The 23,023-nt window shown below is 66.6% G+C and overlaps 3 protein-coding genes across 4 annotated transcripts; all 3 read right to left on the bottom strand.

Moving 5' to 3' along the window:
* Positions 1-602: 602 nt before the first annotated feature.
* Positions 603-2,305, bottom strand: SNRPG (small nuclear ribonucleoprotein polypeptide G). 2 transcript variants are annotated; one of them, XM_075724073.1, is made up of 4 exons: positions 2,245-2,305; positions 2,001-2,023; positions 1,407-1,531; positions 603-799 (listed from the first exon to the last, which is right to left on the bottom strand). In XM_075724073.1, the coding sequence occupies exons 1-4, from the start codon at positions 2,274-2,276 to the stop codon at positions 749-751; spliced, it is 231 nt and encodes a 76-aa protein (XP_075580188.1). In that variant the 5' UTR covers positions 2,277-2,305; the 3' UTR covers positions 603-748. The 2 variants fall into 2 exon arrangements, with proteins under 2 accessions (XP_075580188.1, XP_075580189.1); XM_075724074.1 differs by having other exon boundaries at positions 1,410-1,531.
* Positions 2,306-4,006: 1,701 nt separating this feature from the next.
* On the bottom strand, positions 4,007-6,172 carry FAM136A (family with sequence similarity 136 member A). The gene is made up of 3 exons (XM_075724134.1): positions 6,086-6,172; positions 4,325-4,465; positions 4,007-4,195 (listed from the first exon to the last, which is right to left on the bottom strand). Exons 1-3 carry the CDS (start codon positions 6,170-6,172, stop codon positions 4,007-4,009), a joined length of 417 nt encoding a protein of 138 aa, XP_075580249.1.
* A 4,517-nt stretch (positions 6,173-10,689) lies between these two features.
* TGFA (transforming growth factor alpha) lies at positions 10,690-18,106 on the bottom strand. Its single transcript, XM_075724129.1, has 5 exons — positions 18,073-18,106; positions 13,811-13,864; positions 11,687-11,810; positions 10,985-11,134; positions 10,690-10,858 (listed from the first exon to the last, which is right to left on the bottom strand). Exons 1-5 carry the CDS (start codon positions 18,104-18,106, stop codon positions 10,690-10,692), a joined length of 531 nt encoding a protein of 176 aa, XP_075580244.1.
* Positions 18,107-23,023: the final 4,917 nt, after the last annotated feature.

The raw sequence follows: 23,023 nt of genomic DNA, 5'->3' as shown, positions 1-23,023 counted from the left end.
GCAGCAGTTGTCAAATCTTCTGAGAAAAAAAAAACACCAAAAAAAAAAAAAATCGCTTTCTACTGGTTTTGGCATCCTTAATGGCGCTTGAGAAAGCACTTTGCACCTCTTTATACTAAAAATGCCGTGACCAAAAGGACCATCGCTGCCAACAGGGACCTGGAAGCGGGTTTGCTCTGAAGGCTTCTTCAGTTCAGCCCCTGCAGACTTTGGTTCCTTGCACCATAACTCCGTGATGCAGAAATAAGAGTTCAAAAAATGGTGAATTTTTTTTAAATTCCTACTTTCAGGCAGCCCAGCTTGGCACAAATACTCTACGCCACCCTTCGCAGAAGGGAATTTTACCCTCTTCCTGCCAATTAAGAACCAATAAGCCCCTGAACAGGCACGACGCAGCTTTGTGGCTTGTTCTTTACAAGCTACTGAGGGGAAGGACACCCAAGGTAATGCCAAACTAGCGTCCGCTTCAAGAAATTAAGCCTCCCAAATGTCTCTGCGGAGTTTTAAAGCTACCGGGAGCAGAATTAACAACCGCTGCGCTGAAGAACCAGCGCGCTTCAGCTGCCCCGTTAGCCAAAAAAAGCAAGTACAACTGACACAAGTTACGTAAACCATTACAAAATTTATTTAACAAAACAAAAAGAAAATACGTTTACACTCAGCAATGCTTCTAGGGGATTCAATGAGTAAACAGAAGAGCTAGGATAAGGACTCATCGGGGCCGGTAACGACGCAGGTTTCTCCGAGGCTATACTCGTTCCAAGGCTTCCAGCATGATGATGCTGTTTCCTCGTATTACCTAAAAGTAAAAAATTCAGAGCAGCTGGTGAGATGCAGCACTGCAGGTCCCACCCTGTCCCCTACCAATTTATTTTCCTAAAAACCCGATGCCGTGCCAAAAATTTAGGCAAATTCCCCTGCGAGGATGAACGCCGACTGATTTTTTAATTCTAAAACCCCAGGGATTGTTCCACACTATTACAGTAAACACATCCGCTTCTTAAAATTCAGCTCATTTTACACACGCCAGCTGCGTTTGCAGGCTTATAGAATCAGAGAATCATTGAGATTGGAAAAGAACTTTAAGATCATCCAGTCCAACCATTAACCTAACACCAAGTCCACCACTAAACCAGTTAAGGGGAGAGGAATAACTAATTTCATATTTCCTGGCTTGGTGCCTGGATTATTTTTAATGAAAGTAAAACCAGGAATCATTAAGCTTGGAAAGGATCTCTAAGATCATCAGTCCAACCATCAACTCAACACCCCCATGCCCACTAAACCATGTCCCCAGGTGCCACCTCTGCCTGTTTTTTGACCACAAACCCCACATTTTTTGACCACAAACCCCACATTTTTTGACCGGTCACCCTCCGCTTGCTGTGGCCCGAAGCGGCGCTCACCACCATGCCGATGTTGTTCTGCTGTCCTCCCGGCGCCATCTCCACGCACTCATCGATGACGAGGTTCATGAAGGGATCAAACCCCCGCAATATCCCCTGGACGTGCCGGCCGCCATTGAGTTTCACTAGGAGAAATCAAGTACGTTTAAAGACTGGGACCGCCGAACGTGAGCTTTTGGGGTTTCCTCACCAGAACCGCAGCTTTGAGAAATGAGCGGGGCCTCAAGGAAGGCGGTTCTTTTGTTAATCTGAAGCATTTTGAGCATCCCACCCAACGCGGGAAGACTGCCCTAAGAGTTTAGGAGCGGGCGTTTTAAATTAACGCTGACCCCAGTTAATGGACTTTGAAGCCTAGAAGTACTCAGGGCCCGCTCCCGGCGGCCTGGCCCCCCGCCGAGCAGGCGCTCTCACCCCGCCAGCCGGCCCCCGCCCCCCCTCCCCGCTGCAGGGCTCCGTGAGGGGGGCGGCGGGGGCGGGCGGGGGGGGGGGGCTCCCCCGCGGCCCTCGCAGCCCTTTTACCCCCGCGCCCCGGCGCAGACACAGGCGGCAAAGACAACTCGGGGCCGGGAGCAGCTCCGGGCGGCCGGGACTCACATGACAGCTTCTTGTCCATGAACCTGCAACGAGATGGCGGCGGCGGGTCAGCGCCGGCGGGGGGGGAAAGGAGGAAAAGAGCCCCCCCCCCCCCCCCCCGCCGCCGCCATGACAGCGGGGCGGCCGCGGTGCACGCCGGGACGCCGGATCACGGCAGGCCCCGCCACTGCGTTCCCGCCGGCCCCCCTCGGTCCCCCAGCCCCGCTCCCGGTCCCAGCCCCGCTCCCCCCGTCCCCGGCCGCACTTCTTCAGCTCGGGCGGGTGCGCTTTGCTCATGGCGTCTCCACAGCCCCCGGGCCCCTCACGCTGCCGCTCGCGCCGCGCTCTAGCGAAACTGGGCCGCCCGCGTCACCCCCGCCCCGCCAGCCAATGGCGGCCGCGCCTCGCTCGCCCCGCCTTTTCCCCCACTTCCCGCCGCCCCTCGCGCCGCCCCGCCAGCCAATCAGCGCCCGCGCCGCCGCTACCGCACTCCCCCGAGTAGCGGGGCGGCGGCTGCAGGCGGGGGGCGGCGGCGGGCGGGGCGCGGCGCGGCTACACGGGGAGTTACGGCGGGGGGGGCCTGCGCACGCCTGGGGCCGCCCCGCGCCGCGCGTGCACGCGGGGGTCAGCGCGTGCATTGCACGCGGGGGTCACCCTGCCCCGTGCATTGCACGCGGGGGTCACCCTGCTCCGTGCATTGCACACGTGCAGCCACATGCCCGCGGGAGCCACCCCCGTGCATTGCACGCGCGCAGGGGCCTCCCCACGCCGTGTGTGCACACGCCTCGTGCATTGCACACCTGCAGCCACCCCGTGCCGTGCGTGCACGCCGGGTCACCCCGTGCATTGCACACGCGCAGGGGGCCACCCCCACGCCGTGCATGCACACAGGGGGTCACCCCCACGCATTGCACACGCGCAGGGGCCGCCCCACACCATGCGTGCACATGGGGTCACCCTGTGCATTGCCACACGCGCAGGGGCTGCCCCCACACCATGCGTGCACGGCAGGGATCACCCTGTGCATTGCACATGCGCAGCCCACCCCACGCCATGCGTGCACACGGGGTCACCCCGTGCATTGCACACATGCAGCCACCCCACGCCATGCATGCACACAGGGTCACCCTGTGCATTGCGCACACGCAGCCACCCCACGCCATGCACGCACATAGGGTCACCCTGTGCATTGCACACGCGCAGCCACCCCATGCCGTGCATGCACACGGGGTCACCCCATGCATTGCACACCGCGCAGCCACCGCACGCCGTGCACACACACACCGGGGCCACCCCGTGCCTCGCACACGCGCAGGAGCCACCCCACACCGCGCACGGGCACCCCCCAACGTGCAGCGCACGTGCCGGTCCCCCCCCCCCGCCCGTGCGCGAGCATCACACCCCCACCCCCCCCCACCTCGCACACCCACACACCCACCCACCACCCCAGGCCGTGCGCCCACGCGGGGATCCCCCCGCACGAGCATCGCCACCACGCAGCCAGCGGGCTCTGCGCCCACGTGCCGGCCCACGGCTCGCCCCCCACCCTCCCCCCGGGCACGGGGTGCTGCGGTGGGCACCCAGGACCCCCCCCTCCCCGCTGCTGGGGCACCCAGGACCCCCCTCCCCGCTGCTGGGGCACCCCAGCACCCCTGCTGCAGTGGGCACCCAGCACCCCCCCTCCCCGCTGCTGGGACACCCAGGGACCCCCCTCCCCTGCTGCTGGGGGCACCCAGCACCCCCCCCTCCCCGCTGCGGTGGGCACCCCAGGACCCCCCCTCCCCGCTGCGGTGGGCACCCCAGCACCCCCCGTCCCTGCTGCTGGGGCAACCCAGCACCCCCCGCTGCAGTGGGCACCCAGCACCCCCCCCTCCCCGCTGCTGGGACACCCAGCACCCCCCCTCCCTGCTGCTGGGGCACCCCAGCACCCCCCCCTCCCCGCTGCAGTGGGCACCCCAGCACCCCCCCTCCCCGCTGCAGTGGGGAGCGTGCGACGGGGCTGGGGGGGGGGGGGTCCCGGCACCCCGCTACTGCTGCAGGGCGGCCAGGCCGTCCTTCATCTTCTTGGCCATGGCGGGGACGAGGCGCAGGTGGTCGTCCCCGCAGGCGGCCAGGCAGGCGTCGAGCTGGCCCCGCACCCGCGCCTCCGTGCCCCCCGCCTCCAGCGCGTCCTTCGCCTTGTCGTTGCAGTGCAGCGTGCAGCGGCTCAGGCGGTCCTGCGCGGGTGGAGGGGACGAAATGGCGGGGGTGGGGGGGGGTTTAGCGGGTCCCCAAGCACCCCCTCCTTGCTGGGGGGGGGGGGTCATCCCATGCCCCCCGTGTCCCCCCCCCCCCGCCGCCCTCACCTGGAAGTGCTCCAGCTCGGCGGTGACGATGGCCTGGGCCTGGGCCAGGGGCGCGTGGCACCGCTCGATGCACCGCTGCACCTGCTGCATGGAGGCCGCGCTGTCCTCGCAGCACTGGGCGCTGCACCGGAACATGGCGCCCTGCGGGGGACAGACCGGGGCGGGGGGGGGTGGGGGGTCAGCGGGGTGCAGCCTGCGGGGACGGATGGACGGACGGATGGACGGACACGTGTGCACCCCCCCCCTTTGTGGGAGCAGCCTGCGAGGAGCTGGCTGTGCCCTGAGCCTGCAGCGGGGCGAGACCCCCGGGGAATGGGGGGCACAGGGCATGGGGGGGCACAGGGCAGGCACTGGGGGGGGGCATGGGGGGGCATGGGGCATGGAGGGGGGGCACAGGGCCTGCACAGGAGGGCATGCGGGGGTACAGGGTATGCGGCGGGGGGGCACAGAGCTTGCACAGGGCAGGCACTGGGGGGCATGGGGGGGTACAGGGCGTGCACTGGGGGGGCACAGGGCATGGGGGGGCACAGGGACTGCACAGGAGGGCACAGGGCATGGGGGGCTACAGGGAACGGGGCGGGCACAGAGCTTGCACAGGGCAGGCACTGGGGGGCATGGGGGGTACAGGGCGTGCGCTGGGGGAGGCATACGGCATGGGGGGGGGGGCACAAGGCCTGCACAGGGGGCACAGGACATGGAGGGGGGCATGTGGGGGTACAGGGGGTGTGGGGGGGGGCACAAAGCTTGCACAGGGCAGGCACTGGGGGGCATGGGGGGGGCATGGGGCATGGAGGGGGGCACAGGGGGGCATGTGGGGGTACAGGGGGTGTGGGGGGCACAGAGCTTGCACAGGGCAGGCACTGGGGGGCACGGGGGGTACAGGACGTGCACTGGGGGGGGGGCCATATGGCATGTGGGAGGGCACAGGGCATGTGGGGGGGGGGCAGGGCATGCACTGGGGGGACAGAAGGCATGGGGGGGGCAGAGGGCACAGGGGGGCACAGAGCTTGCCCAGGGCAGGCGGGGGGGGGGGGGGGGGGGGGGGCAAGGGCCGTGCACAGAGAAGGGCGCGGGGCATGCACGGGGCTGGGGGGGGGGCACAGGCCATGTGGGGGGCCCAGGGCGCGTGGGGGGGGCACAGGGTCTGCACTGGGGGGGGACTCGGAGCATGTGGGGGGCCCAGGGCCTAGGCTGGGGGGGGGGTCCCAGGGCATGGGGGGGGGGGGGCCAGGGCGTGTGGGGGGCCCAGAGCCTGCACGGTGGGCACGGGGCATGGGCTGGGGGCCACAGGGCATGGGCGGGGGGCGGGGGGGCACCGGCCCGGCCCCGGGCCTGCACGGGGAGGGGGGGGGGGGCGGAACCTAGGGCATGTGGGGGGGCCCGGGGCCTGCCCGGGGGTCCCGGGGTGCGGGGATCCCGGGGTGCGGGGGTCCCGGGGTGCGGAGGTCCCGGGGTGCGGGGGTCCCGGGGTGCGGAGGCCCCGGGGTGCAGAGGTCCCGGGGTCCCGGGGTGCGGAGGCCCCGGGGTGCGGAGGTCCCGGGGTCCCAGGGTGCGGGGGTCCCGGGGTGCGGGGGTCCCGGGGTGCGGGGGTCCCAGGGCCGGCGCGTGTCACGCCGGGCACACTCGCGGGTCCCGCCGGGCACACTCGCGGGTCCCGCTGGGCACACTCGCGGCTCCTCCACGGGTCCCGGAGCCCGCCGGGCCGCTCGGCCCTGCCCGGGCCCCCCCCCGAGACCCCCCGGGCCCCCCCGGCCCCCACACCTGCATGGCGCGGATGCGCTCCCGCTCCAGCGCCTGCACCGCGCCCTCCACCGCCGCCTGCACCCGGCCCTGCGCCGCCTCCGCCATCGCCGCCCGGCACCGCCCCCGGGGCGGCCCCGCCACCGGCCCGGCCCGGCCCCGCCACCGCCACCGCCACCGCCACCGCCCGGCCCGGCCCCGGGAGGAGCCGGCTGCGCCCGACCCCGGCACCGCTGCACCGCTGCAACTCCTGCATCTCCTGCAACTCCTGCACCGCCTGCAACTCCTGCATCTCCTGCAACTCCTGCGCCGCCTGCAACTCCTGCACCGCCTGCAACTCCTGCATCTCCTGCAACTCCTGCACCGCCTGCAACTCCTGCATCTCCTGCAACTCCTGCACCGCCTGCAACTCCTGCACCGCCTGCAACTCCTGCATATCCTGCAACTCCTGCACCGCCTGCAACTTCTGCATATCCTGCACTGCTGCACCGCTGCACCGCTGCAACTCCTGCACCGCCTGCAACTCCTGCACTGCTGCACCGCTGCAACTCCTGCACCGCCTGCAACTCCTGCACCGCTGCACCGCTGCAACTCCTGCACCGCCTGCAACTCCTGCACTGCCTGCAACTCCTGCATCTCCTGCACCGCTGCAACTCCTGCACCGCCTGCAATGCTGCACCGCTGCAAGTCCTGCACCACCTGCAACTCCTGCACTGCTGCAACTCACGCACCGCTGCAGCTCCTGCACTGCTGCAACTCCTGCACCGCATGCAACTGCTGCAACTCCTGCACCACCTGCTCCACCCGCTCCGCCCGCACAGCCTGCAACTCCTGCACCACTGAACCACCTGCAACTCCTGCACCGCCTGCACTGCTGCACCACCTTCGCTGCTGCACCTCCTGCTCCGCCTGCACCACCTGCAACTCCTGCACCACCTGCACTGCTGCACCGCCTGCAACTCCTGCTCCGCCTGTACCACTGCACCGCCTGCACTGCTGCACCTCCTGCTCCACTTGCACCACTGCACTGCCTGCACCTCCTGCACTGCTGCATCTCCTGCACCACTGAACCGCCGGCACCACCTGCATCTCCTGCACCGCTGCACCTCTTGCACCGCCTGCACCATGATGCACCGCCATGCAACACTTGTGCCACGATGCAGTGCCTGCGCCGTGATGCAACACTTGTGCCGCGATGCAATGCCTGCATTGTGATGCTGTGCCTGTGCTACGATGCGACGCTGTACCGCGATGCCATGCCTGCCTTACGATGCGGCACTGCACCACGATGCAGCCTCCCAAATGCAACCCTGTGGGACCCCCAAAATGCTCCCGGTCCCGTGCAGGGCACCCATCACCTCCCTGCAAACATGGCCCTGGGGTGCTCAGGGACATGTCCCTGGCCCTGACCCACGTGGGGGTTTGGGCTTGACCCCCTCCTCTGAAACCCACCCAATTTTAAGCCACGGTGAAAAACCTGCATCCTGCAACTACCAGAGCTGGGAGGGCCCAGCAGCCGCTGCCAAAATAGCTCCGCAGCCCCCCCGTGCCCCTAAGCCGAGTGGGTCCCCACCGCGCACGCAGAGGGCAGGAGCCAGCCACGCTTTTTGGCAGCAGCGCACATCCTGCACCCGCCTCAGCCCATTTTCCAGCCCGGCACACTGAGGCCAGGCTGGGGGGAGGCCCTGACCCCGTGGAGGGGCTCGGAGGGCAGGATGAGGCCTGGGGGGCTCCATGGCGGGGGGAACGTGGTGCTGCCTGCCCGGCTCCCCCCTGCCAGCCCCGGCGAGGCCGTATCCGCTCCGGCACCTGCGCACCAGCTGGGCCGGCGGTGGGTGTGCGGAGGAAAGGGTGTGCGTGCACGCACCCCCCCACGCTCGGCACGCACGCCCGGGCACAGGCACAGCACCCAGGCACAGGCACAGCACCCAGGCATGGCACCCAGGGACAGCACCTGGGCACGGGCACAGCACCCAGGCACAGGCACAGCACCCAGGGACAGCACCTGGGCACGGGCACAGCACCCAGGCACAGGCACAGCACCCGGGCATGGGCACAGCACCCGGGCACAGGCACAGCACCCAGGCATGGCACCTGGGCACAGGGACAGCACCCGGGCACAGCACCCAGGCACAGGCACAGCACCCAGGCATGGCACCTGGGCACAGGGACAGCACCCGGGCACAGCACCCAGGCACAGGCACAGCACCCAGGCATGGCACCTGGGCACAGGGACAGCACCCGGGCACAGCACCCAGGCACAGGCACAGCACCCAGGCATGGCACCTGGGCACAGGGACAGCACCCGGGCACAGCACCCAGGCACGGCACCCAGGCACAGGGACAGCACCCAGGCGTGGCACCCAGGCACAGCACCCAGGCACAGGCACAGCACCCAGGCGTGGCACCCAGGGACAGCACCTGGGCACGGGCACAGCACCCAGGCACAGGCACAGCACCCGGGCACGGGCACAGCACCCAGGCATGGCACCTGGGCACAGGGACAGCACCCGGGCACAGCACCCAGGCACGGCACCCAGGCACAGGGACAGCACCCGGGCATGGGCACAGCACCCAGGCACAGGCACAGCACCCAGGCGTGGCACCCAGGCACAGGGACAGCACCCAGGCGTGGCACCCGGGCACAGGGACAGCACCTGGGCACAGCACCTGGGCACAGGCACAGCACCCAGGCACAGGCACAGCACCCAGGCGTGGCACCCAGGCGTGGCACCCAGGCACAGGGACAGCACCCAGGCGTGGCACCCGGGCACAGGGACAGCACCTGGGCACAGCACCCAGGCATGGCACCCAGGGACAGCACCTGGGCACGGGCACAGCACCCAGGCGTGGCACCCGGGCACAGGGACAGCACCTGGGCACAGCACCCAGGCATGGCACCCAGGCACAGGGACAGCACCCAGCGTGGCACCCAGGCACCGGCCCAGCACCCGGGCACAAGCACAGCACCTGGGCACAGCACCCAGGTACAAGCACAGCACCTGGGCACGGCAAAGCACCCGGGCACAGAACCTGGGCACAGCACCCAGGCATGGCACAGCACCCAGGCACAGGCACAGCACCCAGGCACCCACACAGCACCCTCCGCTCCCCCGGGGCTGTTTGCAGGCAGGGGGGGCCCCAGCACCCAGGAAGGTGCTGCCGGCCGCTGCCCCGCGGGCTGCAGCGCGGGAGCTTTGCCGCCACCGCTAATGGCAAAGCATCAACGTGGGGACAGAACCCCCGTGCAACGGAGGCTCCGGCCCCTGGCCCGGCTCGGGGGGTCTCTCCCTGGGGACGCAGCCGGGGTCCCCCCCCATGAGCTCCTGAGCGCGGTGCGAGGCTGGACCCCACCCTGCTCCCCACGCAGCCGCAACGGGATCAGCCCCATCCCTCCCCTCCCTCCCCTTTGCTTCACAGTTTGGGCTGGAAATGGGGGGGGGACCAGGACCGTGCCCATCACCAGGGCATCGGCGCTGCATGTTTGGGCTGGAAATGGGGGGGGGACCAGGACCGAGCCCATCACCGGGGCATCGGTGCTGCATGTTTGGGCTGGAAATGGGGGGGGACCAGGACCGTGCCCATCACCGGGGCATCGGTGCTGCATGTTTGGGCTGGAAATGGGGGGGACCAGGACCGTGCCCATCACCGGGGCATCAGCGCTGCACCCTAGAGCTGTTCCCCCCGCCCCCTGCCACGGGACCCAGCATCTCCTTTGTGAATATTCCCCTCAAAAAAGCCCCGAGAGACGAATTTTTTTTGAAAAAAAAGTGTCCTTTATATCACTTAAATAACTATAATCCAGGTATTAGGGGAAAAGAGAACAGCCGATCACAATAACATATTATAGAAATCAAAATTAATTTAACCACGCAAAATAAATTAAAACATTAAATATTAACTTTCAGTGCAACATATACAGAAGACATGAGAGTAACCATGACTTTAAAAATAAAAAACAACCAGAAAAAAAAAAAAAAAGACCAAACAGAAAAGCTCCAGGTTGGTTATGATAAAGACTACGGAAAGGATTAACGCTGCACCGGGAGGTTAGAGCACTGGCTTGAGGAGGTTTCCTAGGATTAAGGTTCATTTTATCATTAATAAAAAGCTCGTATCTGTCCCCAAAGTGAGCGCAGTCCACGCGCCTGCCGAGGCGGAGGCTTCGCCGGCGCTTCTGTCTCTATAGAAAAATAAAGCCCCATCCTGCGAGAGTGGGGAGGTTCTGGTTTTTTAAAAAAAAAAAAAAAAAAAATTCTGAGGAGGAAAAAAAAAAAAAGGAAAACCAAACCCAAACCCAAAGAAAGCAACCCCAGCTGCACGTGGCCGGGGGTTTGGCTCTGCGGCGGGGGCGATGCCCGGCTCTGCCAGCGCTTTGCCGCTGCCGGTGCTGCCGAGCACGTCTCCTGCCGGGGTGCTTGCTTGCCGTCTTCCGTGGCGGGGAGCGGAGGAAGTAAAGAAAAAGAAAAAAGAAGAAAACAAGGGAAAAAAAAAAAAAAAAAGAGGAAAAAAAAAGAAAAAAAGAGGAGAGATGCTGCGCTGGTCCCCGGCGCGGGCGTCCTGGGTGGCGGTGGGACCCCCCGTGCTCCGTCAGACCCCTGCGGGCAAGGGGCCGGGGAGCGCGGTTACACCCCGGCAGCGCCGGCGGCCGGCGTCCCGCCGCAGTGCCCCCCGGCCCCCTTACCCGTCTCGGCGTGGCAGCAGGAGGTGCTGCCTTTCAGGAGCCCAGCCGGCTTCTCCTGGCTGCCGACGGGCGCCCGGCACCACTGGCAGCGCTTCCGCAGCCGGCAGCAGCTGCAAGGGAGCGGGGAAGGGACGGTCAGGGGCTGCGGGGGTCTCGCCGCCCCCCTCCGCGGGCCGCGTCCTGCCCCGAATCGGCCGGGAGGGGTGCCGAGCTGAACCCCCGCCCTGCGTACTTACTGTATGAGCACGCAGACGCCGATGAGCAGCACCGAGGCCACCACCGACACCACCACCAAGGCGGTGATCGTCTGCTTCTTCTGGTTGGCGGCCACCACGGCCAGGAGGTCGGCGTGCTCGCACCGCGTCCCCACGTACCCCGAGTGGCACCTGGGAACGGCATCGGCATCGCCGTCAGCCCCGGGACCGGGGACCGGCATCGCCGTCCGCCCTGGGACTGGGAACGGCATCGCCGTCAGCCCCGGGGACCGGGGACCGGCATCGCCGTCAGCCCCGGGGACCGGGGACCGGCATCGCCGTCAGCCCCGGGGACCGGGGAACGGCATCGCCGTCAGCCCCGGGGACCAGCATCGCCGTCAGCCCCGGGACCAGGGAATGGCATCGGCATCAGCCCCGGGGACCGGGGACCGGCATCGCCGTCAGCCCTGGGGACCGGGGACCGGCATCCGTGTCAGCATCAGCCCAAGGACCAGGGGAATGGGGAACGGCATCAGCATCAGCCCGGGGACCGGCATTGCCATCAGCCCCAGGACCAGGGAATAGCATCGGCATCAGCCCAAGGACCGGGGCATCCGCCCAGAGCCCAACAAAACCAGGTTCAACCCCACTTTTTTGGGGATTCACATGGGACAGCCAAAGGGAGACACGAAGGACCCGCCTCCATTTTAATCGTAGGAGATTTTTTTTCCCCCCCGCACTTACACGCAGGCCGGCTTGTCCTCCTGGACCAGGAATCGGCAGGTGCCGTGGAAGCAGAATTGGCTGTGCGAGTCGGGACAGTCATTGAAGTGGGACCTCACCGCCGCTGCCACTGGCGGGCCTGGAGCTGGGAGCAAAAGCAAAGAGAAAATGGCGTTTTCTTTTTTTTTTTTTTTTTTTTTTTTTTGGCATTTGCCAGGCCGGCAGCCACCCCAGGCATCGCCAGCAGCGGGGCAGGAGCTCTGTTTTGGGGCTGGATGTGTTTATTTCGGGGCTGCCGGGTGGGACGTGGTCCAGCGGCCGCATCCCGGCCAGGGCCACCCGACAGAGCCCGGATGGGTCCTACTTAAACCAGCACCGAAAATGAGCCTGGCCGGCACTACAGGAATTTCCTAAAGAGCTTAAAGCTTGAAATGGAGGAGGAGAGAGTTAAACAACGGCGGAGCCGGCCACAGCCCTGGACCGGTGGCTTTGCCGGGATGCTGTTTTCCATTACACCCCGCGCTGGTTTAAATTATCCTCCGCAGCAGAGACGGAAAACAAATATCCTGCTTTTGGATTAGCCCGGGTATAAAGCACATCCGATCGCTGTCGTTTCAAAGCCACCTCAAGTTCCTGTTGCCGTGAATTTATGGCAGGCCGGGGTAATTAAACCCACGTCTCCGCCGAATGCTTCCGGGTCTTTGGGGACGCGAGGCGAGGAAAGACGGAGCGGGGCCCGACGGCCCCGTCTCCGGCTGGGGGGAGAAAGGCATCGGTGGGAGGTTTGGAGATGTCGGAGCCGGCGGCAGCATCCTCCGAGAGCCAGGAGCTGGGATTTGGTCTTCGCGGTGAGAATCGCTGCCGTCTGCATCGCTGCCGAAATCCGTGCCTTGGTGCAGCCCTTCGCCAGGAAAACCCCGACACCTCCCTCCCCGGGGATGGCTTTACCCCAGGAGAGCCCAGGCTCCCCCGACTCCTGCCTCTGGCCTGAATATCCCCCAAAAACCAACTTCTTTCTGGCGTTTTAACCCACAAAGCCGAGCCCCAAACACAGCTCTGCCTATCCCCGCTGCCAGCACCCGCTCCGAGCCCCCCAGCCCGGCGGCGACGGCTGCGCCCCGGCTCCGCAGCACCGGCAGGGCCGGCGTCAGCGGGGCAGCGCGTCCCGTCGTAGCGCGTCCCGTCGTCCCCCCGCCACCGGCAGCGCATCCCCAGGGCTGGCTCCCGGGCCATCCTGGCTTGCATTAAGCCTCGGCGCGCTCGCAGCTGCCGGCCACATTGCAGCCGCCTCGTCCTCCCACAGCCCCATGCTGCTGCTGCTGCCGCTGCCGCCGCCCGCGCGGACCCTGTCCCTGTCCCCGACGTGTCCCCAGCCGGCGCTGCACCCCTCGGAGCAGCCCCTTCCCTCCAGCCTCCCGCCGGCTGGGTGCGCATCCATGGGGAAAGGGGCCGCGAGCATCCTCCACGGTGCCGGCGCCCGCCCCGCTGCTGGCTTTTGCTCCGGAGCGCCGGTTCCTTTAACGCTTCCCAACCGATGCCGTTGGACCGTTCCATTTTTTTCCAGCCTCAAAAGTTTTGTTTTCTGCCTGCAAAAAGCCCTTCCCGCAGCCGGCACATCCCCACCGACGGCAAAACCTCCGCGCCGGGCCGGGGGAAGCGAAGGGCTCTCGGCTGTCGCAGCCCATTGTGCCGCATTTATGAATGAGGCGATTTATCGGGTGCGACGGGCTCGGTGCCGCTGCGAGCCGGCGGCAGGCACCGGCAGATTCCTGGCGGGAGCCGCGGCATGGCTAACGGGAGCCCGCAGCGCGGCTAACGGGAGCCGGCTTCCCCGCACGCCCGGTGGCTGCGCGCCAGGGTTTGGGCCCCCTCCTCCCAAACCGAGCTGCAGGGGCAACACCTGCCGCAGGGCCCTGTCTCCCAGTTTTCCCTTGGGGATAAAGCACCCGCGGGTCAGGATCCCACCTGGGGACCCGCCCTTCCCCGGGGAGAAGGATGGGATGCCAGAGCACCCCTCCGGCTGATCCGGCGCACACGCGGTGCCAGGACGGCTGCCCTGCGCCCGCGCTTCGGTGCCCGCTCCCGGGCCGCCCCGCAAACCTCCCCCTCGGGCTCGCTCCGGTTTTGCCGCGTCGGCAAACTCACCGCTCCGGGCCGCCGTGGTGTTCTCCAGCGCGTGGCACGCGGCGAGCAGCACACCTGCGGAGAGGGCAGAGAGACGGGGGTCAGCCGGACCGTGTGCCCCCCGAGCCGGGAGGGCTGGCTGACGGCTCGGGGGTGTTTGCACAAAATCGCTCAAAAAAAATCTGAGTTTTTTTTTTTTAAAAGGAAAAAATGCAACGGTGTTTGCGCTTTATAGCCGGAATAGAGCCTGAAACCAGCCCGTTATTTGCATGCGCGCTAGGCACGCGCTCGCTCAGCCGACAGCCGCCCGCCTGCACAACGTCCCCGGCCCATGCGGGTGCCGGCGGAGGTGGCAGCCGTGCAGCCGCCCCCGAGCACCCTGCGGCACAGCCCCGCCAGCTCCTCCCGCCCGTGCCCGCGCAGCGGGACCGCATCCAGCCTCGGCGCGAGCCTGGGCGCTGCGACGGCCCCACCGCCACCGGCCCCCTGCCTCCCCCCCGCTGCCTGCAAGCGCTGCTGCTCCCCGGGGACCCGCGGGCTGCACCCCTGTGGTGCGAGCAGGGCTCCCCGGGGTGCAAAGTGCCCGGGCACGGTGGGTCCTGTGCAGGCAGAAATACTCTGCACGGGCAGAACCATCCTGTGCAGGCAGAAATACTTTGCATGGGCAGAACTACCCCGTGCGGGCAGAAATACCCTGTGCAGTCAGAACTACCCCATGCGGGCAGAACCACCCTGTGCAGGCAGAAATACTCCATGCGGGCAGAAATACCCCGTGCCGGCAGAACTATGCTGTGTGGGCAGAAATACTTTGCATGGGCAGAACTACCCCATGTGGGCAGAAATACCCTGTGCAGGCAGAAATACCCCGTGCAGGCAGAACTATGCTGTGTGGGCAGAAATACTTTGCATGGGCAGAACTACCCCATGCGGGCAGAAATACCCCGTGCAGGCAGAACTATGCTGTGTGGGCAGAAATACTTTGCATGGGCAGAACTACCCCATGTGGGCAGAAATACCCTGTGCAGGCAGAAATACCCCGTGCAGGCAGAACTACCCCGTGCAGGCAGAACTACCCCGTGCAGGCAGAAATACTTTGCATGGGCAGAACTACCCTGTGCGGGCAGAAATACTCTGTGCAGGCAGAATACCCCGTGCAGGCAGAAATACCCCGTGCAGGCAGAAATACCCCGTGCAGGCAGAATACCCCGTGCAGGCAGAACCACCCCTGCAACCCCAGGCACGGGGGTCCGCAGGCCTGGGCAGGCTCCGAACAACCAGCCCAAGCCGTCCCTTTGGGGGGGGGAGCAGGGGGGGATTGGGGAACCCCCCCAGCGAAGAGGCTTTGCCGAGGCGGCTCGACCCCGGGGTGCGAAGCCAGACGAGACCAGCAGCCCTTTCGCTGGGTTTGACCCAATTTCCTCCACGGGTTTAATGAAATCACCCAGAAAGGCGCCGGGCGAGAGACCAAGCCGCGCGCCAGCCCCGGGGGTCCGCGTCCAGCAAACCCCGGCAGCGGCCGACGCCTTTCCTTAGTGCAGCAGCTTCCCCCGCCTCAGCTCCCGCTCCGTCCTCGCTGCACCTTTCCCCGCGCTGCCACAGACCCAGCCAGCCCCTGGGGATATTTTTTGCCCGTGGAAATGTAATTTTCAGCAGCCCGTCTCCTCCCAGCTTTGTTTCTTCGCTGCCGCCAGCGGCTTGCTGCTGGAAGGTGCTTCGTCCTCCCGCCCCGCTCCTGCTCGTGCCGATGCCCGCACCTCCACGCGCCGAGGAAACCACGCGTTATTTGGGAAACGGTTCAGCCCCGTGCCACGGGGCAGCTGCATCGTCCCCTCCGGCTGCCCGGCTTCTCCGTCCTCCCGCCGGGACCCTGCTCAGCTCCGGCGCTGCCTCTTCCCTGCTTCTCCCCGCCGCAGGTACAACGCCCCGCTCAAATTAAAGCCACTTTTTTGGCTGGAGGAGCCTGGCCGAGGAAGCCGCCCGGCTCGCCACGTGCGACTGCCACCTCCCCTCGCCCCTCGGCAGCAGTTTTACACCTCCGACGCCGGCCGAGGGCTTTGGCGAGCTCGCCGCGAGCCGGCGTGGGGACGCCGGGCAGCCCTGGCAGAGCCAAACGCCTTCCGGAGATGCGGAGCATCGGCGCCCGGACCGCCCAAAGCGGGACCCCCGAGAGCAGGGCTGCGCCCGACGGCTGCGCCCGACAGCTGCCCCGAGCAGCCGCCCTCGCTTGATTTCGGCAATCCCATCCCAGCCCTGTTCCCAGCTTTTTCCCTCCCCAGTCCTGAAGGATCAACTCCCGCGCCAACGGCCCCAGTTTTATTTGCAAGCCGGCGCTCGGCCGCGCCAGCCAGGCTGCCACCCCCCCCGTCCCCCCGCTTTGGGAAGGGCTCCTTGCCATCGCCCCCAGCCAGCAAAGCCCCCCCGGACTCGCCCTCGCAAGTGACACCCACCTTGCTGACGGACCCCCCCCGAGCCCCCCAACTCGCTGACGGACAAACGTGCCCTCGACGACTCCGTCCCCAGCGCGACATTAATTCCCAGCCTCCGCTTCTCCACCGCCAGCCCGGGGCTCAGCTCCTTTCGCCCCCAGCATCTCCCAGTGACTCCAACGAGGAGCTCCCGGTTATCGCTGGGGTTTGCTCCCTGCCCCAAGTTTTCCCTCCTAATCCGCCTGCCTCAGATTTTCCCCTCGGCTTCGCGCATCAGCCCTTGGCAGCCATCAGGTGCACGTACATCGGGCCGGAGGAGGTTTCTCCCCCTTCCTCCCGGTATTTCAAGCGGATGCTCCAATCTGCTGGTTCGACGCCGTCTATAAAGGGCTCCTTGCCCACCGCCCCGGCGCAACCGGGGCACCGCGGAGGCTGGGACCTGACCCGGGCTGGAGGCCGGGAGCGGCCGTCACCCCTGGATGGGGGTTTGGGAAAAGCGGGGTGCCCGGCTAGGTGGGAAACGCGCGGCTCAGCCCCCGAGCCGGGCGACCGAGAGGAAAGGTCCGAAAGCGCCCGAGCGGCACAGCGGCGCGGAGCAGAGGGGACGCGAGCGTCCCCAAACCCAGCTGGTGGGAGCGTCCGGACAAGCCGAGGAGGGACGAGGCCGCCGACCCCTGTGGCGATCGCCCGCCCGCCCGAGGGATGCTCGGCGGAGCAGACGCTGCCGGAGGAGCGGAGCGAGGAGGCATCCCGGCACGGCCGTGCCGGAGCCAGGGAGGCAGCGCCGGAGAGGAGGGCTGGAGGGGGGCCAAGAGCGGCGACTTTCCCGAACCCCGGTGCTGCAAAGAGCGTCTCTCCCGCCGCCGCTGCCTCATCCCCCCACCCGGCCCCGGCTTGACCGCGGAGCCGCGGCGAGGAGCGGCAGAGCCCCGGTGCCGCGGGTGACACGGGCAGGGGACGTGGAATCCTCCTCCTCCTTTGGGCCGGTGGAAAAAAAAAAAACCCCAACCGAGGTCCCCCGAGCGCTGCCCCCCAACATCAGCCCCATCCCCGGGGTCGCCTTCGCCGGTAGCAAAGCATCAGGCGCGGCCGGGCGCGGAGCACCCACGCCCCAGCTCTGCGCTCGCCCACCTCTATCGTCATCAACTCTCCGGGCCGGGGAGCGTGTCCGGATCCGTCCCGTCCCGCGCGCAGCATCACCCGCGTCCGGCCTGGCGTACCTGCGGGTACGGCTCCCGGCCCCCCGCTCCTCACCGCCTCGGCCCCTTGCCCGGCCACGGAAAAACATAAATGTAAGGGCGCTCTATTAACGTCCCCGCCTTTTAATTGCGAGCCCAGCAACGCGCTCGCTAATCAAGTCTACCCTAGAGCAACCTGAGGAGGCTGGAGGGCTCGCTCGCCCGCCGAGGCCGCGCTCACACTCGCGGCGAAGGCGCGTTCCCACAAGCGAGGAGCGGATAAAGCAAATAACTTCGGGAGGGACGGCAGCCAAATATTTGGTAGGATTTAAGGAGCAGGAGGCGAGCGATTCCCAACAGGACTTACCCCCCCCCCCGCCCCAGCCCCTCTGCAGAAAGCGCTGCCCTTAAAAAAATAAAACTTATTCGGGGATGCTGGGGCTGGATGCTCGGCGGGGAGCGGGCTCCGTCCCAGCTGCTCGCAAAGTTTGGGGGGGGGGGGGCAGCGCAGCCCCCGCAGCCGCCCCCTCCCCAGCGCCGAGCCCCCCGCGCCCCCCGCCCCCTCCCCGGCCGGGGCGCCCCGGGGCCGGCGGCTCAGCCCCCTCGGGGGAGCGGTACCGGCAGCGGCACCGGGGCTCCGGGGCTCCGGGCCCCCCCCCCCCGCCCGGCCCGCACCTACCCACGGCCAGCGCGGCCGCCGCCTCGCCCGGCATGCTGGCTGGGGCTGGGGGAGCCGGGAGGGCCGGCGGGAGGGAGGGAAGGAGGGGAGGGGGGGGGGAGGAGGAGGAGGAGGAGGCGGAGGGAGGCGGGCGGCGGGGCCGGGGCGCCCCAGCAGCGCGGAGGGGCCGGGCCCGGGCTCCGCGCCGGCGGAAATGGGCGCGGACTCGGCGGCAGCGGCTGCGGCCCGGGGCGGAGCCACCCCCGCCCCGCCGGCCCCGGGCAGCGCCCGCGGTGGGTGCCCCCGGGGGGGCGGTGCCTGACCCCCCCCCGGCTGGGTGCCCCCCCCCAAGGGTGGTCTTAACCCACCCCCCCCGCTGGGTGCCCCCCCCAAGGGTGGTCCCTGACCCCCCCCGTGGCTGGGTGCCCCCCCCAGGGTGGCCCCTGACACCCCCCCCCCCCCCGCTGGGTGCCCCCCCAGGGTGGTGCCTGAACCCCCCCGCTGGGTGCCCCCCCAGTGTGGTCCCTGGTCCCCCCCCCCCCGCTGGGTGCCCCCCCAGGGTGGCCCCTGACCCCCCCCCTCCCCGCTGGGTGCCCCCCCAAGGGTGGTCCCTGACACCCCCCCGCTAGGTGCCCCCCCCCCAGGGTGGTCCGTGGCCCCGCCCGCTGCTGGGTGCCCCCCCCCCCCAGGGTGGTCCCTGCCCCCCCCCTGCTGGGTGCCCCCCCCAAGGGTGGTCTTAACCCACCCCCGCTGCTAGGTGCCCCCCGGGGTCGTCCCTGACACCCCCCACCCACGGCTGGGTGCCCCCCAGGGTGCTCCCTGACCACCCCCTGCAGCTGGGTGCCCCCGGGGTGGTGTCTGACCCACCCCCCCCCCCGCAGCTGGGTGACCCACCCCCCAGGGTACTCCCTGACCCCCCTCTGCGGCCCGGTGACCCCCCCCTCCCCAGGGTGGTCCTGACCCCCCTGCTGCTGGGTGCCCCCCCAGGGTGGTCCCTGACCCCCCCCGCGGCCGGGTGACCCCCTGACCCCTCCTCCCCAGTGTGGTCTTGACCTCCTTGCTGCTGGGTGACCCCCCAAGGGTGCTCCCTGACCCCCCCGCTGCTGGGTGACCCCCCCCGGATGGTCTTAATCCACCCCACCCCTGCTGGGTGCCCACCCCAGGGTGGTCCCTGACCACCCCCACAGCGGGGTGCCCACCCCAGGGTGGTCTTACCCCCTCCCCCCCACTGGGTTCCCCCCTCGGGGTGGTCCCTGACCCCACCCCACTGCTCTGTGCCCCCCCCGGGTGGTCCCGGCCCCCCCCCCCCACTGCTGCCCCACACAGGGGAAGAGCCCTGGGGGTCCCGGAGGACGGGGGTCCCACCCAGTGCTTCCCCCCCCACCCTGGGGAGGCTGGGGCTGAAATTTGGGTCAGGGTCACCCTGTGAGCACCTTTGGCTGCCAGGGTTGGGGGGGGTGACACCCGCGGGGCGTGGCACGGCTCCCACTGGGACCCCCCCCGGCGGCAAACCCGCCCGGGGCCCGTCCAAGCCCACTCCCCAACGCAACCGGGTGCCGCCGGCTCTTGGCTTTGCCCCCCGCCTCGGTCTGCAGGAGGTGGGGGGCCGGCAGGCGCAGCCCCCCCCGCACCCCTCAGTGCATCAGCGGGCGCAGGCTCCCCAATCGCCCCCCCCCAAGCGCATTCCTTCAGCCGCTGCTGGCCCTGCGCCTACGCCCCTTCCTCGCCCTGCGTGGCTCCCACCTCGCTGATCCCAGCCTTTGTCATCCCTAAATCAACGGGGCCGAACCTTTCCTCCCGGGGGGGGTGAGGGGGGGGAAAAAAAAAAAAAACAAAATGTTGCATGGGGGATGGGGGACAGCACGTCCTGACGGGGCAATGGGGACCAAACCCACAGGCATGGCCGAAACGTGGCCGGTGGCGAGCGCGTGGTCCGTGGCCCGTGGCCGATTGTCCCCCGGGATGGCCGCTGTTCGCCGCCTGCCTTCCGGAGAAGCCTCCTGAGATGGGGCTCGGCCTCGCGGGCGAGGGGCGAGCAGCTGAGGGTGCGGGGGGGGGGTGTCAGGGAGGGGACCCCGTGGGACCCCCCCGCCCCGGTGCTAAGCCGGCGTCCCCGCGGGAGCTGCTCCCAGCCCTGCGGTTTGAGCGGAGCCGAGCCTTCCCGGTGTTCCCAGGTGATACCATCTCACCTCAGCACTTGAAAGCAGCTCTTTGAAGGGGCTGGGAGCCGCTTGTTCCCAACGCCGCCGAGCCCCAAATCCCCAGCGCCGCGTTTTACCCCCCAAAAGCCCAAGTGTTTCAGTGCAGCGGCCGGCGACCCGCTCCCAAAATCCCACCGGAGCCCCAGCCACGAGCAAGGGCGGCCGTGCCGCCTGGGCTCGCCGGCCCTTTGAGTGCCTCACAGCGCTCCCACCTTTTGGGGCTCGGCCCCGGCACCCCAAGCCTTGCACCCCAACCCTTGCACCCCACCGCCCGTGCACCACCAGGCAGATGCAGCCCCCGCCCCGGGGAAGGAGAAACCCCGCCGGGAGCCGAGCCCCGGGGTGGCTGCGGTGGCAGGCGCCGTCCCCGCAAAGGGCCACCAAACCCTCTTTTGGGCAACCAGCTGGAAGCACCCAAAGGACAAAAACAACCCGGGCGACGACCCCGGGGCGGGCGAGGTTGTGGTGTTGCCTCGGTTTTTTTGCCTCCCTCCCCCCTCCCCGGGGCTGATAACCGGGATATTTATTTGTAAATAGAGGCTTCCTCCTTTGCAATAGTCCTCCCACTCCTGGCGTGAATCACGTTGCCGCCGCTGCCAGAACTGGAATGGTGGCAGGGCCGGCGGAGTCAGGGCGGCGAAGCAGGCAGGGAGGAGCGCGCTGCAGGCAGGGCAGGCAGAGCAGTAAGCCCAAAGGAATTTGGGGATGCTCTCGAGTACCTAGAAAGCCGGCCGGGAAGTCACGGGCGAGTGGGACTGAAAGGCGGCTCTTTCCTCCCGGCGCGAGGCTGAGCGGCAAACGAGCAACGCCGTAGCGGGGCGAAAAAGCCCGGCTTTGGGGTCGCGTGCCACGAGGGGTAACTGGGGAGAGAGCGTTCTGGTTAAAAGGAAAAAAAAAACTTCAGCTTATTGATTTTTTTCTTTCTTTTTTATTCGTAACCAGTCGCCTTGGAAGAGCGAGAGCAATCCCGCAAGGGAATATATTGTATTTGCGCAAAGGAAAACCGGTATGAAGCTCGCAGAGCTGGCCGAGGTCACCACCCGGCTTTGGGAGCGCCGGCCAAGAGCATCGCCCGCCGCCGCTCCGGCCGTCCTTCCAGCGCTGGCGCGAGGAGTTCATGCTTCTCCTGCTGTTACAGAACCACAAAAACAATTCTTTAATTGTTTTGCCCTGATTCTGGCAAGGTGCACAATGCCGGGAGACTCTCCGTTTTGTTGTTGGTTTTTTTTTTTTTTTGCGGGGGGGGGTTGGTTTTTGTCTTTTTTTTTTTAACATTTCAAATTGCTCTTTGTCAGTGGCTTATTCTGAGTTTGGCCATTAAAGGGGTTATCCCCCCCCCAACTCAAGTTAAACGAAACCGGGGGCAGATCCTCGCTCGATGCCAGCAGAGCCGGCCGGCAGCAACTGGCTCCTGCTCTGGCAAGTCGCTCAATTTAAGGCAAAACCCCGAAAAAGGCGTCCAAACCCCCTCGCCTTCCCCCAAGCGGGCAGGGCGCGGTCGCTATTTTTCTTTTTGCAGCTTTCCTTCGCATCCCCGCGCCCGCGGGCAGTCGTCGGGGCCGGAGGGCGACGGTGCGGACCCCTCCGCTGCCAGCGGCTGCAGGGGCCGGTGGGAAAACCAACCCCAAGCCCGGCGGAGGACGAGTTCAGCGGCCGTTTTCGGGGATCCCAAAACACCCTCCATGCCCCGACGGCGCAAGGAGGGGACTCGAGCCCCCGTGAAGGACGAGGAACATCGCCAGCCGGCGCCAGTGCCCGCAGCCATCGCTCAGCGAGGACGCTCTATCTGCTTGTCCCTCCCCACAGAGATCCCTTTAATCTCCGCTTAAAATATTCTGACGTGGCGGTGAAAAAAAGGAGGGGGAAGAGAAAAAAAAAAACCAAACCCAAACCCCTAACCCCCCCCCCCCCCCCAAAAACCTGATCTCTATCCTGCCCCGAAGCAGCATGTAACAAGGGGGCTGTGTGCCGGTGTCCGGCATAAAAGCCTCCGGCTGCCTGTTTATTTTGGATTGTGAACGTGAAAATTAGGCAAAGGGAAAACATCGCCTTTCGCCCTCCCCGCCCCTTCCCCGATGGCTCACACAAACCCAAATTGTAGCCGCCGGGATGTTTTTGGCTTCTCCGTCGAACGCAGAAATCAATCAGGCTGCAGCAGCTAAGGGGGGGTGGTTGAAGTCCCCCTTCTCTGTTTATTTTCTTAATATATGGGCTCAGGATAAATTAAATATTATGCCCAGGGTCAGGCACTGACTGCTGCTGCCCCGGAGCTCACGCGTCCCGGCCCTGGGATGCTCGGCCCCCCCGGGGCTCCCCCATCCCGAATTCGGACCCCGAGCCAGGGGGTCCCCCCCATCTCGGGGATGCCGCCGGAGGAGAAGCGTCTCTGACGTCTCCTCCGGCCCGTAATCCGCCCGCCTGCGAAAAACGGGGCCTTATTGGAGGTTTTTTTTTTTTCCTGGCTTTATCTTGCAGCCACCGGTTCTGTTTTTCTGCCAGCTTAAAAGGCTCTTTCATAGCCGGGATTTTCCCCTGTGAATGTACATTTTAGTCAAGGGGGGTTTTGTTTTGTTTTGTTTTGTTTTTTTCTTTTCCTAAATAACTTCTTGGGGTTTTGTTCCTTCCCAGACATTTTCATTAGCTCCCCCCCTTGCTGTTTATGGCCCTTCTTCGCAGAAAACCTCTATAAATAAAGGATTTTTGACCTACGGGCTCCCCAGTTCAAGCCCGGCCACTAAAAAGGGCTTTATTGGCTGCAGCAACGCAGCTGG

Source organism: Pelecanus crispus, chromosome 21 (assembly GCF_030463565.1).
Source record: "Pelecanus crispus isolate bPelCri1 chromosome 21, bPelCri1.pri, whole genome shotgun sequence".
NCBI lineage: Eukaryota > Metazoa > Chordata > Aves > Pelecaniformes > Pelecanidae > Pelecanus > Pelecanus crispus.
Note: the sequence above shows the minus strand (reverse complement) of the source record. Positions and strands in the feature narration are given on the sequence as shown.

Excerpts from the sequence above, each read along its gene's own strand:
- SNRPG (XM_075724073.1), bottom strand. The coding sequence starts at position 2,276 with ATGAGCAAAGCGCACCCGCCCGAGCTGAAGAA. Across the intron at positions 1,532-2,000 it reads CATGGACAAGAAGCTGTCAT|TGAAACTCAATGGCGGCCGG; the intron begins GTGAGTCCCGGC and ends GATTTCTCCTAG. Across the intron at positions 800-1,406 it reads AGAACAACATCGGCATGGTG|GTAATACGAGGAAACAGCAT; the intron begins GTGAGCGCCGCT and ends TTTTACTTTTAG.
- FAM136A (XM_075724134.1), bottom strand. The coding sequence starts at position 6,172 with ATGGCGGAGGCGGCGCAGGGCCGGGTGCAGGCGGCGGTGGAGGGCGCG. Across the intron at positions 4,466-6,085 it reads AGCGCATCCGCGCCATGCAG|GGCGCCATGTTCCGGTGCAG; the intron begins GTGTGGGGGCCG and ends TGTCCCCCGCAG. Across the intron at positions 4,196-4,324 it reads CCGAGCTGGAGCACTTCCAG|GACCGCCTGAGCCGCTGCAC; the intron begins GTGAGGGCGGCG and ends CCACCCGCGCAG.
- TGFA (XM_075724129.1), bottom strand. The coding sequence starts at position 18,106 with ATGCCGGGCGAGGCGGCGGCCGCGCTGGCCGTGG. Across the intron at positions 13,865-18,072 it reads GGCGGCCGCGCTGGCCGTGG|GTGTGCTGCTCGCCGCGTGC; the intron begins GTAGGTGCGGGC and ends CCCTCTCCGCAG. Across the intron at positions 11,811-13,810 it reads CACCACGGCGGCCCGGAGCG|CTCCAGGCCCGCCAGTGGCA; the intron begins GTGAGTTTGCCG and ends TTTTGCTCCCAG.